The sequence below is a fragment of the Pipistrellus hanaki genome (assembly GCF_964339955.1).
Source record: "Pipistrellus hanaki genome assembly, chromosome: 16".
NCBI classification, from domain to species: domain Eukaryota; kingdom Metazoa; phylum Chordata; class Mammalia; order Chiroptera; family Vespertilionidae; genus Pipistrellus; species Pipistrellus hanaki.
Genome location: NC_140518.1, coordinates 8,409,740 through 8,435,372, shown reverse-complemented (window position 1 = coordinate 8,435,372; position 25,633 = coordinate 8,409,740). Strand labels below are relative to the sequence as shown.

The window sequence follows — 25,633 nt, the reverse complement described above, 5'->3', positions numbered from 1 at the left end:
CACACACACACACACACGCAGTAGCGACGGAGGCACGTGGCTCCAGCTCCCTGCCCCAGATGGTAGTCAGCCCTCCTGTGGGGAGTCAGGGCAGACTTCTTGGGCTTCTCATTTTCCTTTCAAGCCCGACGATATAGTATTGCTTACAGATTGGTAATGTGAAGCTCGGATAGTTCAAGGGGAGGAGGGAAGGGTCACTCACGTGCTGAGGGCGTGGCTGCTCCATTGGAGCCTTCGATCTTCTCGCTGTGGCACAGGGAAAAGACGGCCATCAGAGGGTCCAGGCCGGCCCCACACAGTCAACGGTGGGTGAGACCTGAACATGCTCTCCAGTCCCCTGACCTCAGGGTGGAGCCCCGGAGAGGAAGGGACTCACACCCAGAGACACACGGGGAGACATGGGCACAGCTGAGCCCCGGGCCCCTGCTGCCCACGGTTCCCTCCCTCTCGCCCCAACCGCGGGCCCCGCCTGGTGCCGGGAGGGGCCTCACCTGGGGGTCTCGGGCTCCGAGCCTCGGAGCAGGGCGCTCTGCACCAGGCCCGTGAGGCTGGCGATCTGCTTCTCCATGGCCTCCATGCGCTCCCTGAGGAGGACGGTGGCTTTGAGCAAACCCTCGTGCAGGCATAGGGTCCCTCTGACCGTGACTGAGGTTAATCATTAGAGGAAATACTGTTCCTTCCAGCCACCAGCACACAGACAATTCAAAGGCCCCACACCGGAGGACCAAGCCCCCCTTCCCATATAACACTGATAAACCTGTCCCCATCGGACAGGGACCCCCTCCCTCTGCAGTCTCATCTCTCACCAGGGGCTCCCTAATGCCCCACCCTGCCTCTCAGTGCCTCCACGTGTCTTCCCCTTGCCTGGTATGTGCTCCTCTCCAACGCCGTCCCAGAGCCCCCAGCAGCCTTGAGGAACTGATGTACACCCTCCCACGAGAAGTAAACCCATTTGTTTTTCAAGATAATATTTTTTATTTAAAGATATTTGAGCCCTAACCAGTTTGGCTCAGTGGATAGAGCATCAGCCTGCGGACTGAAAGGTCCCAGGTTTGATTCTGGTCAAGGGCATGTACCTTGGTTGCAGGCACATCCCCAGTAGGGAGTGTGCAGGAGGCAGCTGACCCATGTTTCTCTCTCATTGATGTTTCTAACTATCTCCCTTCCTCTCTGTAAAAAAATCAATGAAATATATTTTAAAAATAAAAATAAAGATATTTGAGCTTTCTAATAAAATACTTCTCCTTTTGATTATTTATAGTTTTGTTGGTGCTTTTAAATGTGCTTTTTTTTTTTTAGTACATGCGGGTTTTTTTTTAATTTTTTAAAAATATATTTTTATTGACCTCAGAGAGCAAGGGAGAGGGAGAGAGAGATTGAAACATCAATAATGAGAGAGAATCATTGACTGGCTGCCTTCTGCACACCCCCTACTGGGGATTAAGCCCGAAACCCGCATATGCCCTTGGCCGGAATTGAACCTAGGACTTTTCAGCCCACAGGCCAACACTCTATCCACAGGGCCAAACCAGCTGGGGCAATGCACGCATTTTTTTTTTAATGGGTCTCCCCCACTAAACAGGACAGAACCGGGTTTGCCCAACTTGGCATTGACAGTGTCCGGTGCACTGCCTGGCACACAGGCCACAGACGAGCTGTGTGAATGCAAACCACTCTCGCCTCCCAGCAGCACTGCCTGGGAGCCGCGGGGGGCAGGCCCGTGCCCTGGTCACCTCCTCCAGCCCTGCATCCTTAGCAAGAAGGAGCTGCATGCTGAGCGGGAGTCCCCCCATCGGAGGGAGGCCGCCTAACGGAATGCACCTCCTCCCCATCCCCGTTCCTTCCCGGCACCCCTCCCGGTGGACTTCAGCAGGCCCCGTGCTGGACAGCTCTCAGCTGCTGCTCCTGTTTGGGCCGGAAAGGCTCTGAAAACCGGCGCAGGGGACGAATGCAAACCCGGGTCTCCAGAGTCCTTAGACAGGGCCCTGTGTCCACCCTGAGTCCTTGTAGGCAGAAGGCCCTGCCGCTTCCATAGACTCTGGCGACACCCCTAGACCACCCCAGGTCTAAAAGGACTCCCGAGTCCGGAGCACACCCCTCCACAGGCTGCAGTGCCCTCTCCACCCCCCATACCCTCCCTACCCCACCCCACCCCCGGCCTGAGGCCTCGCCAGCTCCCCTTACCTGGTCTCTGTGTCCTTCGCCGGCGCGGGCGGCCCGAACCCCACGAGCGGGCGCTCCCCGGGGCCGGGGAAGAGCTCGGGAGGGGGCACCCCGGCGGCGGCGGCCCCGGCGCTGCGGGCCTTGCCCCCGGGGCTCTCGGCGAAGACGGAGGAGGAGCCCGAGTCCTTGCGGAAGGACTGGCGGACCGGCGAGCCGCGGCTGGGGGGCCCCGAGTAGGGGCTGTGCGGCGGCGGGGGGCCCCCGGGGGGCGCGGCCACGTCGCTCAGCTTCTGGGGGGACGAGGGCGGCAGGCGGAAGCCGTAGGCGTCGCCGTAGAGCGGCCCGGCGCCGCCCGCCGCCTTGAACAGCGAGTCCTCCAGGTCGGACTGCAGCGCGGCGGCCGAGTAGGTGCTGAGCGAGCGCACCGAGCCGCGCTTGTACAGCCCGCCGGCGCCCGGGTAGGCGAACGGGTCCCCGGCGGCCGCGGCCAGGCTCAGGCGGCCCTCGTGCAGCAGCCCGTAGGGGTCGGCGTAGAGGCCCTCGCCCTTCACCAGCATCACGCCGCCCGCCTTGCCCGCCAGGTCCTCGTCCGGCTTCACGTCGCGCCGCTCCAGGATGGCGCTGGGGCTGGGGCTCACGCCCTGCGCGCCGGGGCCGCCGCCCAGCCGCTCGGCCGCGTGGTGCACCGGGGAGCCCGCGTACGAGGGCGGGCGCCCCCCGGCGGCGGCGTACGAGAGCCGGGAGCGCGACGGCGAGCCCGAGGGCAGCCCCGACGGCAGCCCCGACGGCAGCCCGGGCGGCGAGCCGGACGCCAGGTGCGGCACGGGCGACAGGTTGTTGAGGCGCCGCGTGGGGGACGACTCCCTGGACGCGTACACCATCTCCCTCTGTGCGGGGGAGAGATGGGGAGCCCCACGGGGCTGGTCACACCGGGGGTCCCTGCTGGAGGAACCGGTATCCCCCCCCCTCTCCCTCTGACACTTAGGAAGCCCCTTCTGCCCTCTGCCTTCCCTCCATCCTGCTGCCCCTGGGGCCTCTCCCTCTCCGGGGCACCCAGATGGGGGAAGAAGGGGCACCCGAGGGACCACCCGCAGCCCCATGGGAGGGCAGGAGGGGGGAAGCCCAACGGGATGGAGCAGTTCCTGGAAGAGTCCTCTAGAATAGCGGGGGGCCTGATGGAGAAATCCTGGCCGGATTTGCTGGGGGGGGGGGCACTCATAGGGGAAAGGAGGGACTCCTCCATGGCCCCGCAATCAATGGAGGCCCCCTCTGCCTCAGTCTCTGTGTTCCTTTCTCCAAAGCGGGCCCTGGTCCCTGATGTCAAGGGATGGTGCTCCTGGGCCCCATCTGCCCAGCCTCCCCCCCCCCCATGCCCTGGGCAACCCCATCCATACCCGGAGGTCCCCGTTGGTGAGGTGTGAGCCAGGGAAGGCGGCATAGAGCGGCTCCTTCCTGTAGATCTTGATAATACTGCGGTCCTGGATGTCCCTGCAGGGCGGGAGGAGGTTCAGAAGTCACCACCCCCCAGCCCTGTGCGCAGGAGGGGCAGCTACTCCAGGGAGAGGGCCCGGGAGCCCCGACCCCTTCCTAACCCCTTGCTCAGTGGCTCTTCTGCCACCCAGCAGCCTCCATCCGGGGGCTCACAGCCAGGGCCCCGTTAGCTCAGGACAGGATTCAGAGGGGAGGAGTGGGGCTGAGATGGCTGAGGCCGAGCAGGGGGTGGGGCGCAGAGAGGAAGGGCTGGCTCTGGGTGAGGTCAGCAGGGGGCTAAGGCGTGGCCTTCCCAGTCACACCCGCCACCGAGGAGAAGTCCCATAAGTCCCGGGCAGTCCACCCATCCCCCCCCTCGCTCCCGGGGCCTCGCCCACCGGACGTCCTCCAGCTCATAGAAGACGTTGCGGGCCTCGTCCTTGATGAGGATGGCGGTGTTGGGCGACTTGAGCATGCCCATGGTGAGCTTCTGCGGGAACATGTGCGCGATGAGCGCGTGCAGCGTGTCCAGGCTGCTGACCTCGTGCGTGATGTGCACGCGCCGCGTCTCCTCCCCGAACTGCAGGAATAGCACCCCTGCGGGGGAGGCGCCGTCAGCGTCCGCGCCGCCGCCGCCTCCGCGCCGCCCGCCGGGGGCGCCAGAGGGGCCTGCGGGGGCCCCGCTGGCCCCGCAGCGGCAGGGCCTGAGGCCCGCGCCCGCGCCCGCCCCGGGGTGCAGGTGCACCCAGGCGCTCCGCATGCTGCGGCCTCCCCAGGCACCTCCTCGGCCCCAAGCAGCCTGGAGCCTAGGCCAGGAAATGGAATGGGGGCGGGAGCAGGAGGGACCGAAACTGAGGGAGAGGGAAAGGGCTAAAGGAGAAGGGGGGAGGGGTGCTGAGGGGTGAGAGAGGTGATGGAGAGGCGAGGGGAGAGAGCTGGAAGAAGGCCGGGAAGAGAAACCAGGAGGGAGAGGCTCTGAGGGGAGGAGGTCGCTGGGAGGAGGGATGGGGCGGGAGGCAGAGGCTTCTAGGAAGATGGCTGCAGAGAGCTGAATGGTCCAGGTCTGGGAGCAGAGGGCTGCAGGGCTAGCGGAGCAGAGGGAGGAGCCACGGGCGGAGGAGGATGGACGGCGGGCGGTACCTGGTGAGCGCAGCTTGCTCTGGCTGGCAGATCGGGAGAGGGGCAGGCTCTGCCGGAAGCGGTTCATCCTACTGAAGCCCAGAGGCAGCTCGGCCTCCGACATGGTCTCCAGCGACTCAGCGGAGGCGTAGGACAGCTTGGCCGCCTGGTCTGCCAGCCCCGGCTGGGCTCCCTGAGTGTGGCGCGAGCTGCGGGTCTGCAGGGACAAGGCGGGTGAGAGGGATGGTGCAAGCGCCCTCCGCTCTGCCCGCTGCCCCCGCCCAGGTCCCAGGCAAACGCCTCCTCCCCCCCAGCCAGCGACAGACACACACAGGAAGGCCTCCTGGATTCCAGGCTCGGCTGTGTGGCTGCAGGGGAGTTCCCAGCCTCTGGGGCCTGGGCCTCCCGGGACACCCCTCGGGGAAGCAGTGGGCCCAGGACGCGAGCACCCTGGGAAGCCACAGAGAAACCCTCTGAGCGGGAGCCGTGGGCACGCCTGCTATTTTAAGCTCCCAAAGAACAACAACAACACAGATTTGTCACCGAGGTGAGTGAGCAGCAGCATCATTGAGCAAATTGGGGCATTAGTTCCAGACATTAATTAAGCGGCGGGTTGGTGAGCGGCGGATTTATCCTTTGTGGCTTAGAGGGTTGGGCTGGGGCAGGAGGCAGGGCCCAGGGAGAAAGTAAGATCTAGGGATCCCAGGACCCCAGCTCAGGGGGGTGGGGTATGGGCCCTCACCCAGCTGTGCACAATGTCCACGGGGTCACTGGGAAAACCATCCCAAACCCCCCAAAGCCAGTTGGACCCCGGTTTCAAACAGATGACCTGCCTATTACATGCAGTGTGCATGCTAAGCCTTATGTGATCCGCACGCATACATGGCATAAGTGCTAGGCCTCAGCCCCTCCCTGCAAGGCACATGCTGCCACCCAGCCAACCGGCCGGCCTTCCCCAGACGCCTCCCTGGAGCCCAGCAGAGCAGCCTCTTGTCCACAGCGGCAGCTGAGGGGAGCGCCTGTGTGGTCCCTCTGTCCATGGGGAAGGAGTCCCCCCAATTCCTGTTGCACCCAAAGAACCTGCTTTCAGGGCTGTCACTCAGCCACCGCTCCTGCCACTCTGCCTCCGCCCCTCCCCTCAAGCCTGGTCGTTGTCAGAAGCTCATTTACTTGAGGGAGAAAGATAATCTGATCGACATCATTCCATGTTAGGTTGCACGACAGACATATGGACTATCCATACATGTGTTATCAGGAAAAAGTCATTTTGCACAATTCTGTTTCCATAAAATCCACTGCCAATTTTAAACAAAACATCACTCAGAACGATGAACACTGGCTATCGGCATTGAGACCGTCCCCTCTGACAAGTCTGCGAGTCGCCCTCCGCCAGGGCCGTGCTAACCTCCTCGGCGCCCTTCATTCGGTGTGAGTGTATGTGCTGCCGAAGGGCGCAGTCTCTTTTTACTTTACACATTTTCTGCTGGGCAAAGTTTGCACAATCAGAATAATCATTTTTATAATTAATAAAAAAACAACAACAACACTAAAAGTACCTCTAAAAAGGGACCATTTATTCTCCTCCCCAGCCCTCTTCTGCCCCAAATCCTGATCAACCCCTAATTAATCTCCATCTTCATATTAACTCAATTTAATGTTCCAAGTGGATTAGCCCTCTTGACACGAGAGAGTATCTTCCTCTGACAGGCAGTGTGCCCAGCTGTCCCCCACGAGGCCTCAAGGGCTGGGGATGGGGAGGACACATCTGGAGACCTCAGGGGGCCTCACAGTCAAGGCCTTAACCAGTGGGTGGGCGTGGGTCTGCGGAGGAGGAGGAGGGCAGTGTGGGAACTAGGTGGGGGGCGGGGGGCGGGGATGCCTGTGCCGAGACGAATCTGGGCTGACCACCAGTGCCAGCCAGTGCCCTTCTCTCTTACCTCAGCCCTGAGGCAGTGTGGAGAGCCATGTCTGGTCTGGCGGTCATGAGGTTGCCAGGCAACGGCAAGGTCAGTGGTTGCCAGGCTGGTGTGGGTGGATGAGGGGCGACGGAGTTCAGGCGGAATGAGCAGTTGGCAGGGATGAAGAAAGAGGGGTGGTTTGGGGAGGGGCACTCTGAGGTGCCAGGAAGAAGATGGAACAGGGGCTAGAATGAAGGGGATCCTAGAGACAGCTGACTCCTGAGAAGGCAAGACCCTGCCCAGGGGGGCCTGCCCCCCCAGTTCCTGTCTCCATCCTGGCTCCGCGGGCACCTTTCTAGGCTCACCGCCCTTGCAGATAACCCTCTGGAGAAGAGAGAAAGCCTGTGTGCACTGCTCTCCATCCCCAGGGTGGGGACAGGGCAGCGAAAAGGGAGCCATCCAGAAGGACTTCCCGATGAGGAGGGAGATGGCAAGAAAACACAACAGTCATTCCAGCAGAGCTTCCCAGAGGCTGGAGTCAGCGAGCACCTGTCCCTGGAGCGGCTCCAGGGAGCCAGGCTCCTGGTCTGAGCAGGGGGGGGACCTTGAGTGAGGCCGTCAGACTAGGATCCGAGCCTCCCAGCACTCTCCAGCCTGGGGCAGAATCATTTGGGAACTTTTTTTTTTTTTTTCATTCCTTACTAATTTTTTTTTTAATATATTTTATTGATTTTACACAGAGAGGAATTGAGAGGGACAGAGAGTTAGAAATGTCGATGAGAGAGAAACATCAACCAGCTGCCTCTTGCACACACCCCACTGGGGATGTGCCCGCAACCAAGGTACATGCCCTTGACCAGAATCGAACCTGGGACCTTTCAGTCCGCAGTCCGACGCTCTATCCACTGAGCCAAACCGGTCCTGGCTCCTTACTAATTTTTTAAAAATATATATATTTTATTGATTTCAGAGAGAAGGGAGAAGGAGAGACAGAATCATCAATGATGAGAGAGAATCATTGATTGGCTGCCCCCTGCACTCCCCACACTGAGGATGGAGCCCACACCCTGGGTATATGCTCTGGCCTCCTGGTTCATAGGTAGACCCTCAGCCATGCTCAACCACTGAGCCACACCAACTGGGCTACTTATTGACGAAAGAGAGAGAGAGAGAGAGAGAGAGATTGATTGAATTCTTGTTCCACTTACGTATGCATTCATTGGTTGATTCCTATATGTTCCTTGGCATATTGAGACGACGCTCTAACCAACTGAGCTACCACCCGGCCAGGGCTTTACTTGGGAACTTTTTAAAAACACTTTTGAGGTCCCCACATTCACTGAATCAGAATCTCTAAGGGTTGGGGCCTGGGGTTCAAGATTTTTTTTTGCAAGTCCCCAAGGTGATTCTGATTGGGGACTCAAGTGGCGTCCATGATTCTCACAGAGAGTGAGGTAAGCTACCATGTGGGGCTCCCTCGGAGCCAGGCGCTGTGCTTGGGACGTGCAGCACCTCATTTCTTCTCTCTGCACCACGGCTCTACGGCGCAGATGCTGTGCCATTTTACAGAGGAGAAACCGAGGCCCATGGGATTATGGAACTTGCCTCAGGTCACTTAGCTAGTCAGTAGCTGCCTGGAATTCACCACCAGGGGGTCTGGCTCTCGGATTAAACCACTACACGCTGCTGTCCCCTCCAGGAAGGCCATGACTCTATCCCATGACTCTCTGGTTCAAGGACGTCTCCACCTGGGAGAACGCATGCCAAGATGCTTGGGGCAAGTGGACACTGGGGAGTGTGGGGTGGATACTCCCCGCCCCCCGTCATGACGCTTGGGACGTGAGGGGCTGGAGACTGGGACACAAGCATCAGTCTACCTGGTTCGGCTCTGGGCCTGGGTGCCAGGAAAGATGGCAGAAGCACCCACGGGGGCTCTCCCAGGGCCGTAGGGTACCCTTGGAGGGGCAGACAGCGCCTCCGCTGTGGGCAGCCCCGTCTCTCCAGAGGAGGCAGGCAGACACCCACCCCTGAGCTCAGCCCTCCATGTGGGCAGCAGGTTTGGGGGTGCAGGACTGTGAGGCTCTTGCCTGGCACTGGCCAGCTCCCCACAGAGGGAAGAACAGGATGAGGGGCCCATCTCAGTCACAGGCCTCGCTGGAAGATGGAGTTTCAGGATCTGTGGTCAGAGAACAGCCCCCCCCCCCCCCACACACACACACACACACACAAGGTGATGGGTCCGGGCCCAGCCTCAGAGCCAGCGGTCCTGGCCTGAGAAAGCCTGAGGACCCCCACCTCAGATCCCCGTCAGGGGCGGCCCAAATTCCAGCACCGGATCCGCAAGCCCCTGGCAGGTGAACCCCGAGTCTCTCAAAGCAGCAGCCGCAGCCTGCACCCCAAAGCCCTCCGCCCGCACCAGAAGGTCCCGTGCAGTCGCACACCCCTGTGCAAAGCGTGTGCAGGGAGGGGGAGGGGGAGAGGGCACATGCAGTTGTCATGGAAGCAGAAGCACCCCACACTGACCTTGAAACTCCAGTAGTTTGGCTGCTGATGGAAATAAGAGAAGAGATGGTTATGATGGGGTTGGGAGGGGAGAGGAGGGCAGGGGCGGGTTAGAGACCTTCAGCGCTCAGCATCCAGCCCTGGGACAGGGGCCCTCACCCCTCCCAGGGGCAGACAGGAAGCTATGCCTGTGTGCACCCCATTCTCTACTGAGACCCAGGACGGCCCTGGGCGGGCTCTGGGCCTGCTGGTGGGGGCGGGGAGGACCCCTCCGGGTGTTTACAAGCCGAGCATTCTGTCCTCAGAGAGACAGGATGAGGAAAGGCGCCGATGACGATGACCGTGGTATGGGGAACCCAGGAGACCCTGACAGAGAGGAACTGGAGCTGCAGGCCAGGGAAGACTTCCCGGAAGAGGTGACATGTAAGCTAGGTTTTAAGAAACGAGTGGCTCCGATTGGATAAAGGGATGCTGAGCAGAGGGGACAGCGTGGGCAAGTGCCCGGGCCAGGCGAGAGGAGAGTGTGGAGGGAGGAGTCCACTGTCCAGTCCGGCTGAGGTGCAGGGTCTGGGAAAGTAGCAGATTAGGCCACAAAGAGGGGGCTGGGGCCAAATGAGGGGGCTTAAATGCTGAGCAAAATGTTGTAGATTTAGCAGGGTAGATGAGCGAAGGCATTTGAGTGAAGCACCATGAGGTCAGACCTGGACCCCAGGAGGGCTGATGGGACAGGTAGTGGAGGGAGCCCCGAGACCAAGGCCAGGGCAGGGAGGTCTGTCAACATGATAGACCTGGATGGTAGAGGAAGGTGGACAGGTGCCAGTCACCTTCCAGCACTGGGCAGTGGGAGGGAGCTGGGGCAAGAGGGAGCATGGGCAATGCCCTGTGGCCGGACAGATGACAGAGGAGGGCTCCCTGAACCTCTAAAATGGGTGGGGGCTCAGATGCCTCCTCCTCCGCAATAACCTGGGGCCGCCCTGCCTCCCCTGGAGGCCAGAAGGCCCTTTCGGATCGCTAAGGACAGGAGGGAGTGGCCGGGGGGCCTGGCTAGCTCTCGGCAAAGCTGAAGGCCCCCTGCTGACCAGTGCCAGCCTCAGCAGGAAGACAAGAGGCAGCAGATGGCCTAGCCCTGGGGTGCCTGGCACCAGCAAACAAGATTCCCCAAGCCTCAGAGCCACTGGCCGAGAGGCGGGGCGCTGAGGGCCCGCCATGGGAGGAGAAAACAACATGGGGGCACCCTGGGCCATCGGAATGCTTTGGAGACAGAGAGGGGCTGCGCGGAGGGGCCTTCCCGGAACGGAGGCTTGCCCTGAGTTAGACCTTTAGGGCGGAGGGTGGACAATGAGGTTCGCTCTCCAGGCCCACCCCATCTGAGCCACAATCCCCAGCTCCCTTTTGGCACTGGCTCTGGCAAAAAAAAAAAAAAAAAAAAGTAACATGGCAGGCAGGGGAAGGGGACACAAAGGCTGTGCCCTCGCCAGTGCCGGGAACCATCTGTGGACACATGCCACCCCCATCGGTGCCAGGGGGTGCCCCCAGGAGCTGAGGGGAGGCGGGGCTGGAGGAACCGGCTCCTGCCACAGCTGCCTGTGGCCTTGGGAAGGGGCGGGGCCCGCGGAGCCAGGCAGAGGGCACAGGAAGGTTTGTGTTGAGAATGGTGTTTGCAGCCTCAGGGGTGATGGACGGGTCTGCAGCGAAGGCCGCTGTCCCTCACCCACCACCATTACCCTGTGCCCACGGGGCCCCCCGCAGCGCCCGGCAACACGCAGGCCCCACGCTGAGCCCATGCACAGGCTCCAGAAGGACGTCACCGCAAGCACATCCAGAACAACAACCCACCCACCCCCCCAAATAGACACACGCATCCCTCCGTGGTCAGAACAAGCCAACTCTGAGGCAGAGCTATGTGTCCGTAGACACCCCCACTCCTACACACTCCAGTCACACACAGAGACACCGGCACCGTTCACACACACCCCCAATGTCCCCGGCAGGGTCACATGGCCCACTCATGTATGTGTGCAGACACACACCAGATGCAGAAACACAGGAAGCAGGACGCACACGTACAAAGAGAGTCTCATCCCTCCTTCCCCTCGCCAGTGAGGTCAGGAGCCTCCAGCCATCTCGGCCACCGTCCCATGCCTGAGATGTCCCAAACATGATGTGTCCGGTGGGTGTGCTCCCCGCTCAAAAGAGGCAGAAGGTGGCCCCCTCCATCCGGGCCCCCATGTCAGCACATCCAAGTCAGTGGGTGCCGATGGCTGGGGCCCACCCCGTGCCTCTGGGAGGGAGACAGGGATGGGACCTGCCCGCAGCCACACTGGCTATGCCCTCAACACGGGCCTACCTCGGGGTCCCAAGGCTAGGCACATCCATGGGGCAGTCAGACCTGCAAGAGAGGGGTGACAAGCTGGGGCCGGGGCCAAGGACTGAGTGGCATCGGCGCCACGGGAGAAGCCAGGCAAGTCCCACTAGAGGGTAAAGATGGGAGAGCTGCCCTGACCGGTTTAGCTCAGTGGATAGAGCGTCGGCCTGAGGACTGAAGGGTCCCAGGTTCGATTCCAGTCATGGGCATGTACCTTGGTTGCAGGCACATCCCCAGTAGGGGGTGTGCAGGAGGCAGCTGATTGATGTTTCTAAGTCTCTATCCTTCTCCCTTCCTCTGTAAAAAAAAAAAATCAATAATATATATATATATATATATATATATATATATATATATATATATATATATATTTTTATTATTTTTTTTTTTTTTAAGATGGGAGAGTTACTTTGTCTGCGCTTGGCGAACTTGGGGTGAGGCTACCATCCCCATCCCGGGACTCGGAGCTCTGCCTGCCCAGCACGCTGGCTGGCTCCTGCCCATCCTCCTCTGGGCAGTGGGAGGAGTGATCCTCTCCCACGGGGGCCCCATCGGGAATGAGACCGTCTCCTGGCAACTCAGTGTCCTTAGAGGGAGGGCCATAGGGGGGTCCTCGGGGATGCTGTCTCTTCCCGGGGTGTGAAGCCCGTGGGACAGCCTTGGGTGACGAGCAGAGGGCCCCTCCCCGCTCACTCACGTGGGCTCTCCCCACCCAACCTGCAGCACCTTGGCCGCCTCCCCCCCCTCCTGCCATGCCCATCACTGTGCCTGGGACAGAGCAGACCCTCAGCAAACATCTGACCGTGAATCAATGCCAGACGGGGCCAGCCCAGGGAGGAGGGGGATGTCTCTGAATCCTCTCCCTCCATCTCCTGGTACCCAGCGCTGCTCAGCCTCCGGGCCCTTCCCCTGGGGGTGTCCCAGCACACCCCCCTCCCCGGGAGGAGGGCAGAGGACAGCAAGGGCCCAGGACAGATGGGGCTCCCCAGCCCAAGCCAAAACCTCCAGTACCCCTGGTCCAGGGGTCTCCCTCCCAGCAGACCGTGAGAAGGCCAAGTAATGGGTTGAGTAGGGAGACCCTGCATGGCCAATCAGAGCAGGAAAGGCCGGCGCAGGGGCCAGGGAGCTGTTATCGGGATAACCCAGAGTCCCCGCCACTTTCTAGGGACAAGGCTCTCAGACCGGGGACCGGGAGCTGCTCGAGGACCCAAGGAAGCAAGGCCAGGGCGTCCTCAGACCCCCTGGAGAGGAGAGAACACAGCTCCCCCCCTGGGAGGTGGGGGTTAACGCCCTCCCTCCCCGCCCTGGGGGTCCTCAGTGGGGTTCCTCCTGTCCCTGGCAGCTGCTCCCCGCTCTCCGCTGCTCCTGAGAGGGAGCGGCTGTGCCCCCTGGGAGCCTCAGCCCCGCCAGGCAGCTGAGGTCCCGCCTCCCGGGCAGATGGCCCCTGCATGCTCGGTGAGTGCCTGACCCCTCCTTGACCTCCAGCCCCTACCGCATCCTCCAGGGAGGGCGGACCCCCCATAGGTCTCACCCGGCTCCTCGCTCCCCGGCTCCGCTGCACCGGGCACACACCCACCTCCAGCTCCTGGGAGCACGGTCCCCGCAACAGCCGCCCCCCAGGCCGGGGCCCCCGAACCCCCCGCGGGCGCCCCTCCCAGCGCGACGCACACGCATGACCCTCCCCTCGGTGCGCCCCCCCCCACTCCTGTCCTAACCCTTCCCATGCAGAGTGTGTGTGTGTGTGTGTGTGTGTGTGTGTGTGTAGGGAGGGCAGGAGGGGGGAGAGAAGGAGGGACGTGCGCGGGAGTGGGGGGGCCGAGGCGCATCCCCGGGAAGGTCATGACTTCCCGTGGCTGGGGGAGGGGGCGCCCCACGCCAGAGGCTGCAAACCCGATTGGGGCGGGGGGAGGGAAGGGGGCGTTTCTCAGGGATCGGGAACCGCAGCGGCCTCCGCAACCCCACCCCCGACGGCCCTCCCCCCGCAGCCTCGGAGCGCCCCCCCTCACCCCCCATCTCCGCGTCCCCGCTTCCCGCATCGCCCGCGGCGGCGGCCCGGGCCCCCGCAGCCGCTGCGCTCCGCCTACCTGCGGCCACAGGTGTATGCGCGGGGGGGCCCAGCCCCGGTTCCGCGTCCGGCCGGGGAGGGAGGGAGGGCGGCCCTACCCCCACCCGCCCGGCTCTCCCGCCCCCGGCCGCCGCCGCAGCCGCCGCCGCCGGTGCCCTTTGCTGCAGTGCGAGCGCCGCCGCCGCGGAGCGGGCCGGGCCCGGTCGCCTCGGTAACCGCGACTCCACCTGGCGGCGCGCGCGGCCCCGCGCATCCCCGCCCTCCCCGCGCGCCCGCGGGCGCAGTCCCGCCAGGAGCCGCGGAGGCTGCGGCGGCGGCGCTGGGTCACCCGATCCGCCGGCCCTCCGCCCGGAGCCGGGACTCGGGTTGCAGCAGGGGGAGGCGGGGAGAGCGCCGGCCCAGTGGGAGCGGGGGAGGGGCTGCGGGCGGATTCGAGCCTCTGCCCGGGCCCCAGGGGCCCCGCCAGGCCCCGCCCCCGCAGGTCTGGGTAGGGGGGGAGGGAATGTCCTGCGCCCTGACCCCCACCCAGTGAGCTCACACCTCCCCCACCGGGGCGCTGGCACCGTGGCCTTCGGTGCTACCAGCACTGGATTCCCAGCCCAGCCTGGGAGGCCTGCCCCCAGGTGCTTTCTGATCCTGCCCGGCTGGGTGACTGGCGTTTGCTGAACTCCGGTCCTGCGCTTCGCCCAAGGGGCCTCAGGCGCCGCCGTGGGCATTGGAAGCCTTTGATACGCGCTAAATATCCAGTGATGACAGCATCCTGGGCACAGCCCTTTTCTCAGAGACCCCAAGGTTCTGGGGCGAGGGTCCTTCACCCTCTCCTTCCTTCCCCGGTCAGAGGCAGAGGTGGGCAGGCCGAGGACCTCTCATCTTGGGACAGCTGAGCTCACCAAGTCCCACTCCCTCCTCTTCCTCACCCCAACCCCGTCCAACCGGGGACACTCCGTGTCGGGAGGCCTCTGCATGCCCCCGGCACAGCCTGTGTGTCCTCTGCCTCATCGCCATCCCTCTTCCAGCCCCATGTTGGCCTCCGCGCGCACTTGGCCAGGCAGGACACGGCTGTCCCACTTGCCATGCAGTCTTGGGGGCAGACCCATCTTTGTCCCCCGAAGTTCAGTCAAGACGGGGCGGGATGCCGGGAAGGGACGCGGGCCGGATGCCCTGCAAGGGATGCCAAGACATGCCAACCTGTTACGAGACTCAAGTTCACTCAGCTAAACGGGTCAGTGCCCCGAGCCTCGTCCCTCCCCAGGTGGTCACCTTTTTCCTTCTAATTCTTACAAGAGTCGAGGCTTGCTGTGAGCTACCCGCTGGCTCCCCTGCCTCTGCCCCTGCTGCCGCCTAACGCTGACCGCCAAGTCCAAACCCTTCCTCCTGGCAACTCTGTCTCCCGGACCCCTCCTCCCCGTTGGGTCCCCGGATGCCTGGCTTTCTCCCGTAGCCGTGTTCTGGCCTGAGCTGAGGGCCCGCGCCTGCCTCAGTGTGCCCCTGTCTCAAAGAAGGTCCATCTTCCGCACACATGCCCAGCTGCCAACATCCTCTTAACTCCGTGAAACTAAGCCCTGAACGTGGCGAGAAGGGTGGGAGAGAGACCTCTGAAGGACTCCCTGATGATGAGGCCTCAGGGAGGGTGGGTCTGCTCAGAGATGGGAGGGTGGGGTGGGGGTGGGGCAGGGCCTAAGACTCCGGGGGAAGGGGACTCCTGTTTAAAGAAGAAAAGGACACAAAAATGTTTGCAAAACCTGAGTATTCCCCCTCAGAAAGTTCCTTCCCAAAGCCAAACCTTGGCACAGGTCTGGAGCGGGAGTGACAGGAACTAGGCAACCAGGGGGAGGAAACAGGGTGTAAGGGTCTCCTGGAAACGGGAGGCTCCTGCCTAAGAGAAAGGGACGCAAAATAAAACTCCTCAATACCCCCCTCCAAAAAAAAAAAAAAAAAATCCTCCCCAAAGCCAGACTCCGCCATGGGTTTGGGTCGGGGTGGAGGCGGGTGACTCACCTGGGCCGGCTGGCCAGCCCCGGAGGGGGCGGAGTCGCCATGGAGGTGGGAGCAGAGGGAGCTGAGAAGGCACACGGGGTCCACGGTCCAGCCGCCAACCTGTGTGTGCGAAGGGGGGGACACCCCATTAGGGGGAGCGGGCAGGAGCCGCTGGGGGCTGAGGCGGGGCAGGAGGGCATTCTCTCACGCTGAGGAGGGACCGAGCCTTAGGGAGGGAGGGGGCGGGGTCTCTGAGAGCCCTTGGTCTGTGTCTGCGTGTTTCCCTCCTCCTGTCAGACTTGGGGCTCCCTAGGCCTCGGGGAGAAGCTTCCCCGTCAGATTTCCTGAGGTCCTTTCCTCGCCTCTCGGCCACCTCCTTGCACACTCTGCTGGGGGGCTGCTCCTCACTTCTCCTCTCCTGCGGTTCTTCATTCCCTCCTCACTGAGGATGTCACTTCCTACCCCACAGAGATGAGAGGTCCTCACCCCGCCTTTCTCCTGGCCTTCACAGAGAGACCGACTCTTCTCCCACCTCAAGGCCACCCCGCATCTCCCATCTCAAAGCCCATCCCCTCTGACTCCTCCAGGACTTTCTCCCATGCCCTCTCCCCGCTCAGTGTCTTCACGTTCTCCCATTTCACTGCACAAATGTTTGCTGAGCCAGCACTCCGCGAAGGCACTGGGCATCCATGGCCAGTGGACCGGCTGCAGGTCCCACCCCCATGCACTCCCAGGGAGGGAATGGATGAGCTGATGGACAAAGGAATGAATCTGAGAGCGAATGGCCGTGCTTTGATTCATTTCCCACGTGTTTACTGAGTTCTGCCTCACCGCCAAAGAACATGCCAGACACGGACGAGGCCCTCAAACGCACCCACATCTTCTCCCGCAGGCCTGCTGCCCCCTGTGGCCACCATCTTGGCTGCCTCCATCTTTTTTTCTGGCTGAACCTCCCCAGCCGGTCTGCAGCCAAGGATCCTGTCCCTTCGCCACCTCCGATCGCCTCTGAAAGTGGCCATTGGCTCACCACACCTCAAGAAATGAGCTCTCAACCCCCTCTGGACCCACGTGTCCTGGCCAGTCCCCATGGCCATTTCTTTCCCCATCCCTCCTGCTGGCCTGCCTCCTCTCCCTCAGGTGCAGAGCTGTTCCGGGTCCCCCTTCCCCAACTGCCATGGCCCCTTCCCTCTCAGACTCCGCTCTGCCTCCGTGGCCAGGATACGCACCAGGCCCCATTCCCATTCTGACTCAGTCCTACTCAACCCTTCTCCTGAAGCTGTGGTCCCTTTGGAGTCTTGAGCTGTACACAGTGTTGAACCGACATCCTGTGAATACCCTACCCACTCCTCCAACTCTTCTCTCTGTTCCTGTCTGCACCCCCAAACCTCCCTCCCAGTTCTCTCATTTCTCTCAAGGCACCAACAATCTCCCCGTCACCCGGGTTTTTCTGTCTTTGCCTTCTAGACCAAGGCAGCCAACAAGCCTTGCTCAGTCTTCTTCCCAACCCCTCTCCCCATCTTTTCCCTTCGTCCTCCATGACACATTCTTCTTCCTCTCCTTCTCCTGCCTCCAGCCACCCTTTGTCCCCTCCTATTCACCCTGAACAACAACCACAGCCCTTCTAGCGACTACCACCTGGCCCCTTCCCTCCTGACCACCCAGCCGTCTGCACCAGCCAGGGGGACCTCTGTGCCAGTCCCCAATCCAGCTCTGCTCAAGCCTATGCTCCCCTCCGCTTCCCAACAACCTTGTAAAGCACCTTTCTCCTTCTGGTGCATCCTCAGTCCTCTTTCACCCGTCTGCACAGTTTAGGTGCCTCCTCCTCCAGGAAGCTTTCCCTGATGACCCCCCTCCTCCATACCCTCTCCCAATGACTGTACTCCCCATATATGTTTAACCATCCCTTCACCCCATCTAGATCACAAAGGCCCCTACTTCCTCTTCCCAAGCCAAAGCAAACAGAGGGGACCCACAAGGGGCGGGGGGGGGGGGGGGTCCCTGAGAGTGGAGACCACATCTCCTTCGTCTGCGACTCTCCCTATTCCAGTCAGAACTCTGCTAAAAGCAAAGCCAGGCAGGACCGGAGGTGACATCAGGGGACAGATAAGGGGATGCATCCCGATCCCCTGCAGTGAGGGGGGGGGGGGGAGAGACACACTTCCCCTTCCCCGGCCACTCCCAGCGGTGCCTGGAAAGGGGGGACAGAGCAGGGGAGTAGGGACTGACACCCCAAGGCTGGACGGGAAGGAAGCTGATGGCACGGAGCCCCCTCCCCGTGGTCCCTTCCTCCACAGCGGACAGCGCCTGAGCCTCGCAGCCATCCGGGCACCGCAGCCATCCGGGCTCCGCATCCACACGGAACTGTGAGCAGAAGGCTAGTCCCAAGAGCGGACTTTCCTACCAACGAGAAGGTCCGGTTGGGAGAGAGAGATGCGTCCGGGAACCCGGAGATCTGAGAGAGGCGAAGGAAGCACCCCCCTCTCCCCCCCCTCCCCCCGCCCCCCATATAGAAAAGAGAGCAGACAGGCCCGGACCAGAGGCAGGAGCCCCAACCCCCTCTGAGCCTCATTCATTGATGGCAGGAGAGAAACCAGAGCGCACGGAGTCTTGGGGAAAGGATGGGTGGGTGGGGAGGTACGAGCCCCCAGGAGTTTAGGGCTCTGTTCCCACCAGGCCCGGGGCACATCCGATCCAGCCCAAGGAAGTTCCCACGGGGCCATCTCACAGAGGTGCGCACCCCAAGCCTCTGCTCCACCGCCGGACGGACCCTCAGGTTCGGAACAGTCAGCCCCAAGGTGTCCCCTCTCCCTTCCCCACCGTGCCCTTGGCCTCGGAGGCAGGCCTTCCTGCCCTCTGCCCCATCCCACAGCCTGAGCTAGGTGCCCGGCCCGGTGCAGGCAGAGGCCTGGAGGCTGAGGCCCCTCCTCCCCTCCTCCCCAGGCTCCAGAAAAGGCCACCAGGGGCCATTGCCCACCTCTCCTGCTCTTCCCCCTCGGCCCAGACCCTCTCAGAATGGGAATGAGCCTGGGGGCAGGGGAGCGCGGGCCAGACCCTCCCCCGCCACCGGCCCGCCCCGCCAGCCCCCGCCCCGCTCACCTGCTCGCGGATGCGGTCCTGCTGGCCGCGCAGCGCCAGGGCGTGCTGCGGGTACTTGCTCTTCAGGTGGTCCATGAAGGCATCGCGCTTGCGCTCGGCGTCCGCCTTCTGCAGCCCGCTGAGCGCCTCCAGGCTCTGGGCGGCGATCACCGTGTGCCGGCGCTCGGACGTGTGCACCAGCCCCACGTTGGAGAAGCGCCGGCCGCCGCCGCCCCCCGCCCCGCCCCCCAGGGTCCGGTACTCCCGCGGGTACTCGGCATCGTCCGCAGACAGCATGGGGGGGCTGCTCCGCTCCGGATCTGCGGGGGAGGGAGAGGGCACACGGCGGGGTCACCACGCGCCCGCCCGGCCTGGGGCTGCCCGGCCCCGGCCACAGGAGTCCCTACGGGGAGGGGCGGAGCGGGCCGAGCCTGGGAGGGCAGAGAGGTGAGGGGTGAGGGCAGAGAGGCCGGGGTGAGGCCTGGGCCCTGCCCCAACTAGAGGACAGAGGGGCTGAGGTGGGGCTGGGGGAAAGGGAGCATGGGAGAGGGAGGGCAGGGCTTCTTGCTCTCCTGCGGGGTTTGGAGGGATGACTGCAGGTGAGGTCCTGTCCTTTAAAGCCAAAGAGGGTCTGGGGGGGGGGGGGGGTCCCCTTTCTCCTTCTTAAAGGTGGTTGGCATGGGTGAGGGAAGGGGCTTCCTTTGAGGCGCTTGCTGACCGGTTAGAAAGGCGCCCCCTGGGCAGTGGGGGTGGCAGCCTTCTCCCTCAGACTATCATGTCCCCACACTCTTGTCCTAGAGGCTGGGGTTCGCTTGGAAAGGGGCCAGAAGTAGGACCCGTAGGATCGGGGCGTGACGGGGCTTCCCAAGGAGACAGAGGCCCAGGGCCCGAGACAGGGGACCCTCCTTCCCGTCCCTTCCCGGAGACAGACAGGCGGACAGACAGGAGAGGCTGGGCACAGAGCGGACAGGGAGGGGTGGGTTTGGGATACACTCAAAGGAAAAAGAAAGCAGACAGAACAGCTCAAGCCCCCCCTCCTGGGACCCTCCCCTCCCTTTCTTCCGTCTCCCCTCCCAGCACACGCACACACACACACACACACACACACACACGGTCAAGACCCACAGGGACAAAGGACAGTACAGAAACGAGAAAAGAGAGGCCGGGGGTTGAGGTCCCAGACGCAGCTCCGAATCCCTTCCCCACATGTTCCCCAGCCCTGAGCCCCTGGCCTCCCCAGGCCGGGCCCTGCAGACTCCCACCCTGAAGTCCCCATGTTGGCCTTCCCGCAGCCCAGCAGGGGGCAGTGGTTCCAGCGGGGCCCAGGGGCGGCAGGAGCTGCTGCGGCTCACCTCGGCCATATTCCTGGGCATAAAATACATGGCCCTCCCCACCCCCAGAAGTCAACGTACTGCGAGACGGACACACATACCCCCAACCTCACAACCAACCAGCCTCAAAACAGTACCCCCCCCAAAATATAGCCTTGGTCTGGGGGTGTCAGGCACTGCAGCAGACACATGTACCCCCTCAAGGGGCCAACTTGAAGGGGACCCGGCCAGATTCCATCCAGCCCAGCCCCTCAGCCCCCTCCCTCCACACACCAGGGTTCACCAGGCCTGCTGCCAGGCCTCCGTCACCCCCTGTGCACCGAAGGCGGGGGGAGGAGACTCGGCCACCTTTCAGGAAAAGCCACCCCTCACCCCCCCACACACACACACACACACGCTCCCCACTGGGCTATGGGGGAGGCGGGTAGATCTGGGGGTCAGAGCCCGAGAGGACCCAGCGCCTCACACCAAAACCAAGCGAGAACCGGCTTCTGTGAACACAGATCCCCACGACTTCCACGGGTCTGCCTGATGGCCATCATCACCACCCATGCGTCTCCCAGGACCCCCCTGTCAGGGGCTGTTACTGGGGACCCATTTCAGAGATGGGGCTACTGAGGTCAGAGAAGTCAGTGACATGACCAGAGGCCAGATTTGACCCCAATCCCTACTAGGTTCTCCCTCCCCCTCCCACCACACTTTCCTAACATGTGACAATTGCTTATTGACGGAACACGGACACACACACACACACACACACACACACACCCCGCCTCCCCGCCAGGTGCTCTTTCTTGTTTACCTGATGTCTCCCCTGGCACTGGGTCTGGGGTCTTTCCCTCCTTCTCCCCCTGGGCATCTGTCCCTCTCACCACACTCACCCTGTTGTGCTCCCCAAAGTGAGGTCCAGATACACAAGAGATGACTTTGGGAGGAGCACTGTTTTATACTTTATCTGGAGGCCAGGTGCAGGGATTCGTGCACTGGAGGGATACCTCGGCCTGGCCTGCACCCTCTCGCCATCCGGGACCCCTCAGGGGATGTCAGACTGCTGGCTTCTGTCCAATCCCCACAGGACAGGCTGAGGGACCCCACGGTGCACAAATCCATGCACTGGGCCTCTAGTATGAATATAGGATCTTTAATCTCTTCCTGTCCTCCCCATTCCTCCTTTCCCTCTGAGATTCACTAGTTTGTTCCGTGTTTCCATGCCTGTGCATTGAGTGTCTGTCCCCTGGTGGCCAGTGTGCATCATAGCTACCAGTCATACAGTCGAACGGTTGCTTAATTTTATCTTTATTTGCATAAGGATTAGGAAAACCCCAACTAGAAGGTCCAACCACTGATTTCATGAATAGCATCGTTAGGGGTGGCAGAGAGAGGTTTCCTTTCAAGCACATTTAAAATTTATTTAAGTTCCAAGTGAGCTAATGAAAACGAAAACCGGCCGGGACCGGTTTGGCTCAATGGATAGAGCGTCGGCTTGGGGACTGAAGGGTCCCGGGTTCGATTCCGGTCAAGGGCATGTACCTTGGTTGCGGGCACATCCCCAGTAGGGGGTGTGCAAGAGGCAGCTGATCGATGACTCTCTCTCATCGATGTTTCTAACTCTCTATCTCTCTCCCTTTCTCTCTGTATAAAAATCAATAAAAATATATTTTAAAAAAAAGAAAACGAAAACCGTATTGAGTTAATACAGCTCAAAGGTTCCCTGACAGGGAGGGAATTCATGACGATGGCTCCGGGCTGGCATCCGGATCCAGTACCTACCCTTCAGGAGCCGGTGGCCACCCCGGAAGGCCAGTGAATGTGGGTGATTATTATCACCCTAATAATCACCTGAAGGAATAGCCCAACCAGAGTCAGGGGGCTGAACCTCCTGTGGCCTTGACCCCATCACCCTCAGCACCAGCGGGAATTTTGCAACCTCATCGCGTGCAACAGAGCAGGAGGCGGCCTCTGAGGCCTGGACCCTGGCCACCCGTAGCCCTCTCTTGGCCCAGGCGGGAGCAGACCCTGCCACGGCCTTGCTGCTGGAACCGGCTCTGGAGTCCCGCCCAGCTCTGCCTGAGCCGCAGGGACCGGGCCCTCCCAGAGCTCTGGGCACACACAGGCGCACTGGGACAGGTTTCCAACTGCCGTGTGCCCTCCGGGGCCCAGAGAGCTGCCCTTCCTGATCTGAAGACAGACACTAGCTGGGGAAGAGGAGAGGCCCCCGCAAAACCCAGGCGCCCTAGCTCCCTCCCCGTGCATGTCCCCTCCCTTCTGCAGGGCCCCGGGGGACGGGAGGGGGGGGGGCCTGGCCTGCGCTTCTGGGCTGAGGGGCCTTCCTGTTACTCTTCTTTTTTTTTATTTTAGTATATTTTATTGATTTTTTACAGAGAGGAAGAGAGAGGGATAGAAAGCTAGAAACATCGATGAGAGAGAAACATTGATCAGCTGCCTCTTGCACACCCGCTACTGGGGATGTGCCCACAACCAAGGTACATGCCCTTGACTGGAATCGAACCTGGGACCTTTCAGTCCGAAGGCTGAGGCTCTTTCCACTGAGCCAAACCGGTTTTGGCTTTCCTGTTACTCTGAGGAGAAGGCCCCTGGGAGCTCGGGCCTAGACACTCGAAGTGAGAGCACCACAGGAAAATCCCAGGCTGGGGCCACCGGGTATGGAGTCAGCTCCTTCCCTGAGGGACCCTGGGTCATGTACTTATCCGGTCTGTCCACAGGCCTGTCCCCCGCCCCCTCCCTCGGGGAGCCGGGGGCACTCATCTGTAGAATGGGACATTAACCTCCAATCCCTGAGTGCGGAGCTGGAGAGATGGCGGAGGAGGAAGGACATTGTTTTGCATTAAAGACGTTCCTGGCACAGGAATGGGCCCTAGCAGGACAGCCTTCCCATGTCCTCACCCCTGACCTGCTGCCGCCAACACCAGTGCTCACAGCCTCCCGGGCCCTCCCTGGACTGAGCAGCCGGCGACAGCCGGGGAGATCGATTCCAATCTAGCCAGCAGCAGGCCCGGGAGCCGCAGCCCTGAGCAGACGGATGTTTCCTGTTCAGTGACCTGGAAAGGATGGGGTGAGCGATCTGTCCAGGCAGGGGTCCTGGGGGGATCAGGGAGGCCTTGAGGGAGAAAGCAGCACTGGGTCCTATAGTGCAGGGACACAGGCATCGGAGGACTCGGGTGGAAAGGCGGTCAGAGCTGTGAGGGAAGGGGAAGGTTTGGGAGGAGGGCAGCCAAGCTGGGGGACACGGGGGAAGGGGCGGACTCTTGGGCCTGGGAAGGTCTCTGAGGGGTGGAGGTTGGGGAGCCTGAGAGATACGGTGGGGCTGGAGGGTTCGCCGGCCCTCCAAGGACCCTCCGTGCACAAGGCCCACCATGATTTTTGAGTCAGAGATTCCAGCTCCAGGGAAGATGCCCGGGACTGGTGAAATCCAGCCCAGAATAAGGGGAAGGGAAGTGTGGGGAAGGGGGGCTTTGGCCCTCCGCTCAGCCCTCCCAGCCTGGGCAAGGGGGAAGGGAACAGGCCGAGCCTGGGGTGATCAGGAAGAGGTGGGCGCCCCCCAGTGGCGGCTGCAGAAAAGGGCGCAGGGAAGAGGGCCACGCTGTTATTTGTTCCACCAACCCCAACTTCCATGTTTATGTATGAGCCTGATTTATTTTTATTCTCCGCTGCGTTCTATTACAGGAGATCACCGTAGCTCATGATGAGAATTAAGAGTCCCCGCGTCTTAGTGACACCGTCTGGGAAGCCACCACGCCCGGCCCCACCTGCATCTTTACCCAGATGCCACGGGTTCCTCTGGCCGCCCCTGGGCGACGCTCACACATGACATCATCTTCAGAGGAACGTGGGGAAGAGCGGAGGGGGAGGGGGAGGGGAGAAGAGAGAGGAAGGGGAGAGAGTAAAGAGCAGAGCAAAGCTACCAACTACGGGAGAGAGAAAAGGACTCTGGGGCCCCTGTTTCGAGGACCCCAAGCTCAAGACCTGGGGTTCAGGTCCCTGTCTCCCTCTCCCTGGAGGGGGAGAGGCCAGTCAAGGCCCCTCCCTTGGGGAGCCGAGAGCCTCACAGGTGTGTCCCCTCCCCATGGCCTGGGCAGAGGTAGGGGGAAGCCCAGCTCAGGAAGCCCCAGGGCCTGGCCAGACCCGGGGAGGCCCGCAGGCAGGGCGAAGGGAGGCGTGCGGGGAGAGGGCCGGGAGGGCGGAGGGCCTGGCGCAGACCCCACAGGGCCCTGCCCACACACACGCACACACACGCACGTGCAGCGCGAGGCTGCCCGGTCCCACAGTCTGCAGCCGGAGCAAGAGGAGCAGAGTCACCCAGGAGGAGCCCCGAGGCGGCTGCCACCATCCATTGTGCCTGACAACTTCATTCGGCAGGTGCCTGCTGCGGTCACGAAGCACAGTGTGCTGGGAGGTCAGAGGCCGGAGGCCAAAGGTCAAGCTTGGCCGAGGTTCCGGGCAGCACCTGGACCAGGTAAGGGGATCACCCCTTGCCCCACCCGCTGTCTTTGGGGGCCCCGGCTCTGGGCTGCCGTGTGCCCAGGCCCCTCCGTCCCCGCTGCCTGCCTGTGGGTCCTTGGAACAGAAGCCCGTCTGTGCCTGCTTGCTAAAACCATCTCTTCCACCCCATGCCACCGCATCCGAAGTCATTTTCCGGGCAATTGCCTTTCTGTAAACATTCCTGTGTAATATCCCCCCCAAACGGCTAATGCCCAGCGCCCTGTTGGTCTCCCTGTCACTCCAGCCCGAGCCTCAGGGGTGGGATGGGCAGGAGGGGAGGGGCCCTCAGAGAGGACGAGGCAGCCGGACTGAGAACGGGGGGCAGGGCTTCATGTCTGGCACCTGGCACGGAGGGGGTGCAGAAACCCCTCTCCTGCCCCCCCCAGGCTTCCACGTCCCCCACCAGCCCAGCACCGCCTCCCCCATTGTGTCAGCCCCTCAGGAGAGCCTGTGCGGGCGGGAGGGCAGGCAGCGGGGATGGGGAAGGGAGCGCAGGGAGGGAGGCCCGGGCGGAAAGGCGCTGACTGAAAAGCCGGGAGGAAATGGCTAGGTGATACAGGTGACTTCCTGGTGCCTGAGAGCGAGCTGTCATCACGGGGTCCCTGCCCCCCGAAGTGAGGACAGAGAAATGGGAAGAGGCCAGAGGGGACCCATCTCCCCGAGAGGGACCTCTCACTACCTGGGCACCGCAGTGGGGGGGAGGCGGCCGGGCACAAGGGCATCAGAGGCCGTGGGATCCCTGGCCCCTCCCCGGCGCCGGCACTGATCTGCAGAGCCACCGGCCAGGGCCTGGGGCAGGCCGATCCTCCTCACAGTGCAGCAAGGGAAACTGAGGCCCCGGAGGTGGAGGGATTTAGGGAGAGTCACCGTGGGGACTCCCTTCCTCAGAGCTGGGGGTAGGGGTGGGGGTGGGGAGAATAGGGCTGCGGCCTGTGACCCTCCCGCCTCTCCCACCCCGTGCCCAGGAGGCCCTGCTCCCCCAGCCCCAGGGAAGCTGGGTGTCTGGACCCAGTGGGAGAGGCCCGCCCTGCCAGTCACAGCGCCACGCAGGCAGGAAAACAAACCAATTTGCGCAGATTTAAAACCCACGGAAGGCCACTTAGTGGGTAAACGAGTTGGAATCTAATTAAAGGACCTTGCAGGGCGGGGGAGGGAGCGCTCACCTGCC

The 25,633-nt window shown here is 62.2% G+C and overlaps 1 protein-coding gene across 9 annotated transcripts in view; it reads right to left on the bottom strand.

Annotated features, from left to right (window-relative positions):
• The window catches only part of SRCIN1 (SRC kinase signaling inhibitor 1), a 65,999-nt gene that overhangs the window by 22,596 nt on the left and 17,770 nt on the right, over nucleotides 1–25,633 (bottom strand). For 6 of the 9 annotated variants that reach the window (XM_084862384.1, XM_084862388.1, XM_084862389.1 and 3 more), the window contains 9 exons: nucleotides 18,656–18,954; nucleotides 15,581–15,679; nucleotides 9,174–9,197; nucleotides 4,774–4,969; nucleotides 4,032–4,230; nucleotides 3,558–3,651; nucleotides 2,185–3,050; nucleotides 492–584; nucleotides 203–246 (listed from right to left, as the gene is read on the bottom strand). In XM_084862384.1, coding sequence (XP_084718510.1) covers nucleotides 203–246; nucleotides 492–584; nucleotides 2,185–3,050; nucleotides 3,558–3,651; nucleotides 4,032–4,230; nucleotides 4,774–4,969; nucleotides 9,174–9,197; nucleotides 15,581–15,679; nucleotides 18,656–18,954 — 1,914 coding nt within the window. Of the gene's footprint in view, nucleotides 1–202; nucleotides 247–491; nucleotides 585–2,184; nucleotides 3,051–3,557; nucleotides 3,652–4,031; nucleotides 4,231–4,773; nucleotides 4,970–9,173; nucleotides 9,198–11,499; nucleotides 11,542–13,601; nucleotides 13,755–15,580; nucleotides 15,680–18,655; nucleotides 18,955–25,633 lie in introns of those variants that run through there. The other 3 variants (XM_084862387.1, XM_084862391.1, XM_084862386.1) reach the window with 3 other exon arrangements.